This window comes from Sciurus carolinensis, chromosome 7 (assembly GCF_902686445.1).
Source record: "Sciurus carolinensis chromosome 7, mSciCar1.2, whole genome shotgun sequence".
Lineage (NCBI taxonomy): Eukaryota > Metazoa > Chordata > Mammalia > Rodentia > Sciuridae > Sciurus > Sciurus carolinensis.
This window is the reverse complement of record NC_062219.1, coordinates 87,019,827-87,032,553: the sequence shown is the minus strand read 5'-3', so window position 1 is coordinate 87,032,553 and position 12,727 is coordinate 87,019,827. Positions and strand designations below refer to the sequence as shown.

At 41.7% G+C, this 12,727-nt stretch overlaps 1 protein-coding gene across 1 annotated transcript; it reads right to left on the bottom strand.

The window, feature by feature from the left end:
• Eef1a1 (eukaryotic translation elongation factor 1 alpha 1) lies at positions 1–3,833 on the bottom strand. Its single transcript, XM_047558737.1, has 8 exons — positions 3,688–3,833; positions 2,558–2,735; positions 2,135–2,314; positions 1,752–2,048; positions 1,519–1,669; positions 1,162–1,418; positions 846–1,080; positions 1–744 (listed from the first exon to the last, which is right to left on the bottom strand). The coding sequence occupies exons 2-8, from the start codon at positions 2,699–2,701 to the stop codon at positions 620–622; spliced, it is 1,389 nt and encodes a 462-aa protein (XP_047414693.1). The 5' UTR covers positions 2,702–2,735; positions 3,688–3,833; the 3' UTR covers positions 1–619.
• Positions 3,834–12,727: the final 8,894 nt, after the last annotated feature.

Below are 12,727 nucleotides of genomic sequence, written 5' to 3'. Positions count from 1 at the left end.
GAAACTTAAAAATGGAACGTTATTATTCAGTATTAATGGAGCTACACAATTTCAGAAGCAACAGCCTTTAATATTACAGGATTTGGCCCTCTAAATTACAAAGTTTTCTCTACCCTAATGAAGTGTTGTAATCAATAAGCCCTCCCAGATACCTACTAGGTTCTTGAGACAAGATCCCTCCCAGTTTTCTTTCCAAACTAAAATTCCCAACCAGAAAACTTAATTATACTCATTAAGTTAACAGATTCTCAACACCAGAATAGGTTGAGAAACTCTTGCCTAACGTTTGTATAGAAGTTCAGGTTGACCAAAAGAAGACACAGGTTTCTCATTAAACTTTTGTTTTAATGGGTCTCAAAATTCTGTGACAGATTTTTGGTCAAGTTGTTTCCATTAAAAAGTACTGATTTTAAAAACTAATAACTTAAAACTGCCACACACACAAAAAAAACAAATGGTCCACAAAACATTCTCCTTTCCTTCTGAAGGTTTTACGATGCATTGTTATCATTAACCAGTCTTTTACTATTAAACTTAAATGGCCAATTGAGACAAACAGTTCTGAGACCGTTCTTCCACCACTGATTAAGACTGGGGTGGCAGGTGTTAGGGGTAATATTCATTTAGCCTTCTGAGCTTTCTGGGCAGACTTGGTGACCTTGCCAGCTCCAGCAGCCTTCTTGTCCACTGCTTTGATGACACCCACAGCAACTGTCTGCCTCATATCACGAACAGCAAAACGACCTATTAAAACAAATTGTTATTACCATGAGAAACAATTGGTTTACAGGTACAATCCTGATGTTTAATACAATCTTTCTAATTATACTTAAAGTCTTCCTTACCCAGAGGAGGATAGTCAGAGAAGCTCTCGACACACATGGGCTTTCCTGGAACCATATCAACGATGGCAGCATCACCAGACTTCAAGAATTTAGGACCATCTTCCAGCTTCTTACCAGAACGGCGATCAATCTTTTCTTTCAGCTCAGCAAACTTGCAAGCAATGTGAGCTGTGTGACAATCCAGTACAGGGGCATAGCCAGCACTGATTTGGCCTGGATGGTTCAGGATAATCACCTGGCGGAAAGATGATGTATTTAATGATCTCAAGGACCTCAGGCTCTAGCCAAGTTAGAAATGTCAATTTTATCTTGTTACCTGAGCAGTGAAACCAGCTGCTTCCATTGGTGGGTCGTTTTTGCTGTCACCAGCAACATTGCCACGACGAACATCTTTGACAGACACGTTCTTGACATTGAAGCCCACATTATCTCCAGGAAGAGCTTCACTCAGAGCTTCATGGTGCATTTCAACAGACTTTACTTCAGTTGTGACATTGACTGGAGCAAAGGTGACCACCATGCCAGGCTTGAGAACTCCAGTCTCCACTCGGCCCACAGGGACAGTACCAATACCTAAAAAGTGATAGCATAGTATCAAATACATCCTGTAAAGGTGAAGTTATTGTGCCTACCAAAAACTAAGGCTGTGATGTTGTATTAATGTCCAACTTACCACCAATTTTGTAGACATCCTGGAGGGGCAGACGCAAAGGCTTGTCAGTTGGACGAGTTGGTGGCAGGATGCAATCTAAAGCTTCAAGCAGTGTGGTTCCACTGGCACTGCCATCTTTACGGGTGACTTTCCATCCCTTGAACCAAGGCATCTAAAACACAAAATTGCCAATTAGTGTTAACATCAATTCGCCACTAAGTTTTCTTTTTAAAGTGTCTTGAAAAATCACTTACATTAGCACTTGGCTCCAACATGTTGTCACCATTCCAACCAGAAATTGGCACAAATGCTACTGTGTCAGGGTTGTAGCCAATTTTCTTAATGTAGGTACTGACTTCCTTAACGATTTCCTCGTATCTCTTCTGACTGTAGGGTGGCTCAGTGGAATCCATTTTGTTAACACCAACAATTAGTTGTTTCACACCCAGTGTGTAAGCCAGAAGGGCATGCTCACGGGTCTGCCCATTCTTGGAGATACCAGCTTCAAATTCACCAACACCAGCAGCAACAATCAGGACAGCACAGTCAGCCTTTGGGAAACAACATCCTGTTAACAAAAGCTTTTCAGATGAAGACTCCTGTTTTAGTTATTTCTAAAGTTATTCATTCCACATACCTGAGATGTGCCTGTAATCATATTTTTGATGAAGTCTCTGTGTCCTGGAGCATCAATGATAGTCACATAATACTTGCTGGTCTCAAATTTCCACAGGGAGATGTCAATGGTGATACCACGCTCACGCTCCGCTTTCAGTTTATCCAAGACCCAGGCATACTTGAATGAGCCCTTTCCCATCTGTAATGATTGAGTGGTTACAGTCACAAAATAATTTGAAATCCCATGCCCACCCCTTATTTTGCACAAATGGTTCCATTTTACAATTCACAGCCTTTGATTCTATACTTGTCAGAACAAGGCTAAACAATTAAAAAGTTAACTTATTTTCTTTTGGAAAGTTATTAGGAAAACTACCTCCATTTTAAGTTTCTGGTGACAAACTATTTTAGCACCCTTTCCTTTTTCTACTACTGTACTTGCCTCAGCAGCTTCCTTCTCAAATTTTTCAATGGTTCTTTTGTCGATCCCACCACATTTGTAGATCAGATGACCAGTAGTGGTAGACTTGCCCGAATCTACGTGTCCGATGACAACGATGTTGATATGAGTCTTTTCCTTTCCCATTTTGGCTTTGATTTAGCGGTGGTTTTCACGACACCTAAAATGGTATTCAGAATTAAAAACAGCACCTTTGAACCACTGTCCAGTGGGTTGAGGATAAGCCTTGATCCAAACTCAAAAGGGCAAATTCCAAGGAGAATTACATCCAGTGCCAGGCTGGCCTAACTCTTCAGTCTCCACCCACCAAGTGTGAGGAAACTCCATCACGCAGAAGTCCCCACCCCCAGCCGAAAGAAGCCGAATTCCAAAGGCTAGGAGACGAAATCGAGGTGGTTGGATGGCGCCCGGTACACCGTGGGGTCACAGGAAGCAGCGGCCGAGGAGGGAAAGGCCCTTTTCCTTTGTGTGAGTGACTCACCCGCCCGCTCTCCCGGGCCGCCGCGTCCTCCATTTTGAGCTCCCTGCAACAGGGCCGGAGCGGCCATCTTTCCGCGCACGCAACTGGTGCCGAGCGGGCCGGCCTCGCCGCCCGGGGTGGGGCGGACTGGGCGGCAGGGGCTGGACACCCGGCCCGCTCCGCAGAGCTCACGACCGTCGCCTAACAAGGCCCTGCCTCGCCTCTCCGAGGCCGCGTTGTACATGTGCCACCGACGGGCGGGCCCCGCCGCCGCCCCACAGCCAAGAACCGGAGCAGGAGCCCGTCGAGACCCTGACCAACACGGCAGGACCGACGCGGCAGAGAAAAAGACCCCAACGACTCACGTGGAAACTGAAGTGTCGGGAGGCCCTAAACCTGGGCAGCAGGCGAAGGTGCGGCCGCATTCGCACGCGGCGGCCCGGGCGCCCCAGCCAGGCCTCAACCCGAGCACGAGGCGAAGGGGTTCTTGAAAAAAATCCCAAGGTCTCGAACTCTTCCAACCCTCTTATAACCCGAAATTCCGGGTAAGAACCTCGTAAAGTGGCCCAGTAGCATGGCAGTGGGGAAAGCACGCGAGGGCCTCAGTCCGCTCAAGGCGGCCAGGCCTGCGGAAGCCACACCCGGCACTCACCTGTGTTCTGGCGGCAAACCCGTTGCGAAAAAGAACGTTCAGGGCGACTACGGCACTTATATACCGTTCTCCCCCACCCTCGAGGAAAAGGGCGGAGTCAGCACACGACACCACTTACCCAGCTTACCCCGCGCCACCTCCACTAGGCACCGGTTCAATTGCCATCCCCTCCCCCCTCCACTTCTTGGGGACTGTGGGCGATGTGCGTTCAGCCCACTGACCGCACACAGCTCCCCGCGCATGCTCCTCTGGATCCAGATGATGCTGAGAGCCAGAGGCTGGGGGCGGGGACGCGGCGATCTCTCTCGCATCTAGGTTAATGGGAGTTTAACGACGGTCCCTGGGATTCCCTTAGGCGCAGGCGAGTCCTCTTTTGTATGAATTACTCTCCGCTTCAGCCAGCGGGTGGGGCAGCGAGGAGGCGGCCGGGAGGGGATGTCCAGAATCTTCCCTGTACCATTCCTGGCTTAACCGCAAAGGTTGTATCGAGATCGGGCTATCCCTTCACTTTGCAGTCCACCTCCCGTCCTCAACCTTACCTTCTCGCTCGCCTGGGCGAAGCCCCTAAGAGCCGCTTCCCCCGCTGGTCGCACCGGGGTCCCGAACTGGCTCCTCCTCCGCCTCCGCCTTCCGTGCTCCTGCTGCCTGGAGACGCGGACGAGGCCCCCCGCCCGAGGGACTTGGGGCGGAGGGCGGGGTCCGGCGGCTTCCTTCACGGCTCAGGAATCCTAGAGGGCTTTTAGCTTGCTGGCTCTGAGCGCAACCAATCTGCTCCTGAGCCGACTTCTTGGTTTGTTCATTCAGAATCAGCTGTTTTTATCGAAGTCTGGAACATACTTCACCTCCCGGGGCACTCCAGGTGTCCACTGTTTCAGTTTAGAATAGACTTTAATCCTACAATTAGCTTTACTTCCAAATCTAGTTTTATTGCACCAAGAAGATCCTAAGAGAGTGTGTATCTGTCTACTCCCGTGGTACATTTTTTTAAGTGTACAGTCATTTGATTGCAAACATGAGAAACTTCAAAAGAATCTTTCAAATTCAGTCTTTCCATATGATCTCATGTGGAGACTAAGATCTACTGCATCAGCAAGTTTATCCACCCAGTATTCTGTCGCTAACACTTGCTGTGAAATCACTGCTTTTCAAAAATGGCCTAGCCTATTTAAATAAATGACTTTATTTTCCACTTTTCTGTCCTATTGATTGTGACTGCATTGTAGCATTAAATCTAAGGCGAGTTTGGATGAGATTTAGCCCTTGAGCGTGTGCGTGGGGGGGAGTTGCGCGCGCGCGCGCGCGCGTGTGTATGTTGTTTTTGTCATTGTTTTTTTTTTTTAAGACCTGACCAAGCAGGTCCCCAACTCCGGGACTCAAGTGATCCCCTGCCTTCTCAGCTTCTTTAGTAGATGGGACTGAAGGTGGGCATCACGTGTTAAGCTTTGGCATTAGTGGATGGCTATATGGGCAAGCCCTGGGAAATATTTTTTTGAGAAAAGAAACACTTTTTGCTGCTGTTTTGTTTTCTGGTGTTGGTGACTGAAAAAAAAAATCATTTATCTCTTTGTTTGGGGGGATGGTACTGAGGATTGAACCCAGGCCTCACACATGCTAGGCAAGCATTCTTCTACCACTGAGCTAAATCCACAGCCCTAAAAATATTTTTTTTAATTTTTTTTTTTTTTTTTTTTTTGGTACGAGGAATTAAACCAAGCTGTGCTTTACAGTTGAACTACATTGCCAGTCCTTTGTTTTTTGAAATGGGATCTCCCTAATTGCTAAGGCTGGCCTCCAACTTGCTTTACTCCTGCCTCAGCCTCCCAAATTGCTGGGATTATAAGGATGTGCCACTGTGCCAGCCTAAAAGACATATATTTTTAATACACGTAACTACTAGAGCTTTACATCTCTCAAATCACTGCCCAGCTTCTTGAACCAACCTATTAATAGGTATTTGAAAAATTACTACATGTCCAGTGCTAAATGAAGCACTGTGGAGTATGCTAAAGAAATGTACTTCTGATGAAGAACTCACAGTTTAGAAAAAAATTAATATATAAAATAATTGGAGCTGGGCACATGCCTATCATCCCAGTTACTCAGGAAGCTGAGACAGGAAGATGGCAAATTCAACCCCAGCTTGGGGAACTTAGCAAGACCCTGTCTCAAAATGAAAAGAAAGGAGGCGGGGTGTGATGGGGTATAGCTCAGTGGTAGAGAGCTTGCCTTGGGTTCAGTTCCCAGTACCACAAAAATAAATAAATAAACAAAACAATTGGGAAGTAATTAAAGGCAAACTTATATAATGGTTATTTGCTTTTTAACTTCATTGTAAAACATAGTTCTAGGGGCTGGAGTTGTGGCTCAGTGGTAGAGTGCTTGCCTGTATGTGTGAGGCACTGGTTCAATTCTCAGCGCTACATATAAATAAATAAATAAATGTCCATTGACGCAACAACAACATCAAAAATGCAGAGTTCTAGCTTTCAGTTACTTTTCACAATCCAACACCTTATTTTTAAGTGAAAAAAAAAGTCTTCTGGATTAGCCTTTCTAAATCTTGTTTTACTACTCCTTGTAGATAATAACTTTCAGAAAAAAGGGTTTCTTTGTTCCTTCATTAAGAGGTTTCTAGCCTTCTCATTTTCAACTTCAATAATTTTAATGAAGCAAACTTTTCCTAGAAATATTTATAATGAAATCTATCCACAAAGCCTTTCCTATAATGTTTTTATTACTAGCATTTCTACTTTCGCAAATTCTTTTGTCGCGTCAAATTTTCCTAGTGTTTTTAGCCAATCATATACATGTGGAAAAAAATTATCTTGATAGCCTATCCCTGTTTATAATAAAAGAGGTAAGAAGTGCCAATGAAAATCAATCACATATAATAGAATAATGCAAACACCTTGCCTCATTTTATTTCCTTAGAAACATTCATTAATACCAGTTGTGGTGGGCCACACCTGTAATCCCAGTGGCTCCAGAGGCTGAGATAGGAGGATTGCCAGTTTGAGGCCAGCCTCAACAACTTAGTGAGACCCTGTCTCAAAATCAAAACTAGGGTTGGAGATGTGGCTTAATGGTAAAGCACCCCTGGGGTCAATCCCCAGTACCAAAAGAAAGAAATTCATTAGAAAAAAGGAATATTCATTAATGATTCTTTTCCTTGGTACTAGACTTCTACAGTCAACCATATTAGTATATCACACTAATGTTAACTACACAGTTATTTCAGATTAAAGTTAGGGTACTACACTAGACATTATTTTCCATGACTCCTTTAACAATGTATACCTTACATGGTTTTGGTTTGTACATTGTTGGAGATAATACTAAGGCACATATTTTAACAGGAATGGTGAATTTTTAAAATATTTATTTATTTATTTATTGGTACCAGGGATTGAACCCAGGGGTGCTTAACCACTAAGCTACATCCTCCGCCCTTTTTATTTCTGATTTTGAGACAGGGTCTCCCTGATTTGCTTAGGACTTCAACCAATTTGCTGAGACTGGCTTTGAACTTGTGATCCTCCAGTCTCAGCCTCCCAAGTTGCTGAGATTATAAGGATGCACCACTGCCATGCCAAAGGAATGGCAAATTTTTGAAAATGTAAAGAAATGGCTATTTGGTGACATGAAAGTTCAATATTTGAAAGTTTGGCATGGGATCCAGAATCTCCACTAACATCTAAGAAAGAAATGAGAAGTCAAAAGATATTGGTAAAAGAGAAAAGTATTGATAATTTCAATTAAGAAAATCGATATCTGAAATATGTACAATTCATTGAAATGTGACTTGCAAATGTACTATTTACAATCCTAAAATTATAATAACTGCAAATGTTGGCTTTCAGTTGAATTATTCTGTTTGAAAATATGGACCTACTATAGTTTAAGCTGAAATATATATTTGGTGCCATTTTGGAATATTTTGGGGGAAAGGGGTAACGGGATTTAACCCAGGGGCAATTTACCACTGAGCTACATCCCCCAACCCTTTTTATTTTTTATTTTGAAACAGGGTCTAACTTAGTTGCTTAGGGCCTGGCTAAATTGCTGATGCTGGCCTTGAAATTGTGATCTTCCTGCCTCAGCCTCCCTAGGAGCTGGGATTACAGGGGCATGCTAGAATTCTTTAAGAGATGACAGTCAGCAGTTTTCATGATTTATAAAAACTACAGTTCCTGGGATGGGGATGTAGCTTGTCTACCAGAGTGCTTTCCTAGCATGCCTTAACATGCTAGCATGTGTGATGACCTGGGTTCAATTCCAAGTACTACAAAAACAGAGAAAAACAAAACCAAGAACTACAGCTCCCGGGCTGGGGTTGTGGCTCAGTGGTAATGGGCTCGCCTAGCACGGGTGAGGTACTGGGTTCGATAAATAAATAAATAAAATAAAGGCATTGTGTCCATCTACAACTAGACAACAACAACTACAGCTCCCGATTCAAATGCGACTCAAAGCTTTTCCTAGTACCTCAACCCCACTACTTTGGATGGTGAAAACAACCCAACATTCTAAATTTAATTGACAAAACGGTTCAAAAGCATTCCTTAAACACAGACAAGGTAGTCAAATTTTCATTATTATGCACAGATTGAGAAAGGAAAAATTTTAAATATGAACTCCAAAATTTATCTCAAAATATAGGTAAGTTTTCCCTAGCCCTTGTAACTACATACAAAAGTATACACTTTATAAATACCTTAGAGACAATCTTTTTTTTTTTTTTTTAATATCATCTAAGAAACAATAAAATTACCAGAATCCTTGACTTCTGTATAAATAACCTGCGCACAGCCACTGAGTACTCTTTATGTTGCCGTTACGGCCGAGACTTTCCTTGGGGAAAGGGAGATCTCGATTCTTATACTTAAGACCCAATATCTTGGACCCATCGGGGTCCATTTATCGTGCATTTGTTCTCAGGGTAGAGCTCACACTACTGCCCTCGGTCGAGGCCAGGGTTGGGCCAGGAGGGCTTGAGCAGGATGGGAATGCGAGTCCCTGGGACAGCGCCGCTTAGCTCCGGGACGCTGCGGGGACCCGCGCTCCTTCTCCGGCTCCAGGTACCGGGGCCGCGCAGCCAGCCTTGTCCAGCGCGCCTACACCGGTGCGCCCCGCAGGTCCCACTGAGGGCCGCAGGATCTGCCAGCTCAGATCTCCAAAGTGCAAGACCGCCCCTTGACACGCCCCCACCTGGAGGTCACTTGGTGCGGTCCCAAGACTGCGGAAGAAAGGGCCCTGGAGGAGGCCACAGACTAGTGTGTCTCGCTCGCCTAAGCGCCTATCCTCTAAAGGACTGAAACAAATATTGGATTTTTTTTTTTTTTTAAGCACCCAAGCCCTCTGTCTTTACTATAACCAGAACAATTTTACAGCAGATACAGTATGCTTTTTACTAACTTAAATGTTAAAATAGTAACAGTAACGTTCTTTAGACTCACATATGTGTTTGCGGGTTATAATCTGAAGTCATTATTTTGCTTGATATTTTCTTTAAACTTGCTTGAATCACTTAGAGTGTCAAACTTAAAATATATTTTAAGTAAGCATCAGCATACTGTTTTAAGAAAAAAACAAGGATTTTAGTTATTTTCATGGTAAAAGGGTGAACGGTAACCGTTCTTTAATATATATGATTGTGATTTGCCAAGCATCTTTCAGTATTGGCTTATTTTGCTATTGGGCCTAACTTAAAGCAGTTTTAAGTAATTTAAGTTTTGCTGTAGCTTACCACGTTTTCATCTTGCTTGTGCCAATTGAAAATTATTTTTAAAGGGTATTTTAGGGTTGGGGTTGTGGCTCAGCAGTAGAGCATTTGCCTAGCATGCGTGTGGCTCTGGGTTCAGTCCTCGGCACCACATAAAAATAAAATAAAGGTATTGTGTCCACCTACAACTAAAACAAGATTTTTTTTTTTTAAGGGTATTTTAGAATATGATTAAGCCAAGGACTTATTTGGACAGACTTCAAATAAATTGGCATTTCTTTGTGGCAAACATTGTCCTAATATTTATAGTATTGAATGTAATCCTACTATCCACATTTTATAGATATGCAATAGTTTATGCACAATAAGCAAAAAGAGACATTATTTTTAAAGTTTTTCTTTTTTCCTTTTTTTTTTTTTTAGGCATACAATGGTAAAATACAATGTACTATATTGCTTACTTTTTTCACTTAATACATGTTGGCAGTCTTTTCTTGTGAGTCTTTTAGAGCTTAGCAGAGAATAATTTGAACCCAGATAATCTGATTGGAGAATTAGTCCTAACCCTTACCAACAGCTGTAGGTAGTCTGCTGTAATGAAAATAGCAGTGGCATAAGAGTCAGAAAATTAAGAATTCAGTCCACTTTCTCCCACTTATAGATCTTGTAACAGCCACCAGTTCTGGATCCCTCTGAGTGCATCTGTGAAATGGGTCTACTCATTATTTATACTTAGAAACTACCTCATGATTCTAATATGCAATAACATGCAAAGACATAGAAGCACTTTATTAGCTAAAGAAGACAGTGTGTCAATAGGTTATCTGGAGAACGTCTACCTTCAGTTGGTGTGCCTTGTAACACTAACTTGAGTCAGTAGAGAAAATAAACTCATAAATATCTTTTTAATTATAAACATTTAAAAATATGTTCTAAAATCAGGCAAGAGAAGGAGATTAAAAGGATAGGAACAGGAAGAGAAGAGCTCAAATTGTCTGTTTGCTGATGATATGATCCTATAGTTAGAAGACCCAAAAAACTCCACCAGAAGACTTCTAGAGCTCATAAATGAATTCTGCAAAATATCGAGACACAAAATCAACATCCATAAATCAATTGTTTTCCTATACTCAAATAATGAATTTGCTAAAAAAAAAAATTATGAAAACTATCCCATTCACAATAGCCTGGAAAAAAAAAAAGAGGTTAAGGACCTCTACCATGAAAACTATGGAACTCTAAGGAGGAAAATTGAACACTAAAGAAAGAAACTGAAGAAAACTTTAGGAGATGGAAAGACCTCCCATGTTCTTGGATAGGCAGTATTAATATTGTTAAAATGACATACTACATATACAGATTCAATACAATTCCCATCAAAATTTCAATGATGTTCTTCACGAAACTTAGAAAAAGCAGTTGTGAAATTCATTTGGAAAAATAAGAGACCAAAATAACCAAAGTAATCTTTAGCAAGAAAAGTGAAGCAGGCATCACAATACTGGTCCTCAAACATACTACAGCTATAGTAACAAAAACAGCATGGTACTGGCATGAAGACCAATGGAACAAGATAGAAGACATAGAGGCAAACCCACATAAATTATTATCTGATACTAGAAAAAGGTGTCAAAAACACACATTGGAGAAAGATAGCCTTTTTGTTTGTTTGTTTGTTTTTGGTACCAGGAATTGAACCCAGGGGTGCTTAATCACTGAGACACATCTGCAGCTTGTTTTATTTTTTGAGACAGGGTCTAAGTTGCTTAGGGCCTCAGTAAATTCCTGAGGCTAGCTTTGGACTTGGGATCCTTCTGCCAAGTCACTGGTATTACAGGCATGTACCACTGCACCCAGCAAAAGATAGCCTTTTTAACAAATAGCACTGAGAAAACTGGAAATCCATATGTAGTAGAATGAAATTTAACCCCTATCTCTTACCCTACACAAAACTCAACTCAAAGTGCATCAGACTTTGGAATTAGACCAGGAACCATGTGCCCACTAGAAGACGTAGGACGAACACTCCAACATGTCATCTCAGGAACTGACTTCCTTAACAAGATGCCTAAAGTACAAGAAGTAAAATAAAGTGTGGGATGGCATCAAATTAAAAAGCTCTGCACAGCAAAGGAAGCCATCAAGAGGGTGAAGAGAGAGCCTACGGCATGGGAGAAAATCTTTACCACCTGCTCCTCAGATAAGGCATTGATATCCAGGATATACAAAGAATTCAAAAAACTTAACACACACACACACACACACACACAATCAATAAATAGGAAAGGAACAAAACGGACATTTCTCAAAAGGAGAAATACAAATGGTCAACAAATATATGAAAAAATGTTCAACAATCTAACAATTAGAGAAATGCAAATTAAGACTACATTGACATTTCATCTCACTCCAGTCAGAATGACAATTATCAAGAATACCAGTCACAATAAATGTTGGTAAGGATGTTGGGGGGGAAAGGTACACTCATACATTGCTGGTGGAACTGCAAATTGGCGCAACCACTATGGAAAGTATGGAGATTCCTTGAAAAACTAGGAATGGAACCATAATATGACCAAGCTATCCACTCATTGTTATATATTCAGAAGATTTAAAATCAGCATACCCACAGTGATGCAGGCACGGCAATGTTTATAGCAGCTCAATTCACAATAGCCAAGCTATGGAAACAATCTAGGTGCCCTTCAACAGTTGAATGGATAAAAATGTTATACACACCCCCACAACATATATATAATGGAATTTTATTCAGCCATAAAAAGAATGACATTATGGCATTTACCAGTAGATGGGGGGAGGAGGGATGTCTGAAGACTATACCAGAAAGATTAAGGAAGCTAAAGATTTCTACAACTTCTTTCATGGTTTCAAATTCAGGACCTAGCAGGATACATACTTTCTCATGTGGTATGAAGGAAAGGATTTCCTTATAACTTCATATTTTATAGAATATTCATTTTCAGTATTTTTGTGTCTTCATAATTAGTAGAGAAACACTGGACTAAGGGGAAGAGCTTAGAGAGTCTATTCCTAGATATTTTCTTTCTTAATGTGATCTTGAATAAATTACCCTCGAGTTCAGTCCATTATCCCACTAACAAAATGATCTAACATCTATTTCATAGAACTGATAATAATGATTAAATAAGATAATTACCTGAAGATGCAAACCATTTTTACACATCAGTGCTCACTATAGTTATAAAATACTCATTAGCTCTTTCAAAAAAAAAAAAAAGAAAAGAAAAGAAAGCACCAGGCATGGTGGCACACACCTGTAATCCTAGAGGCTGGGGG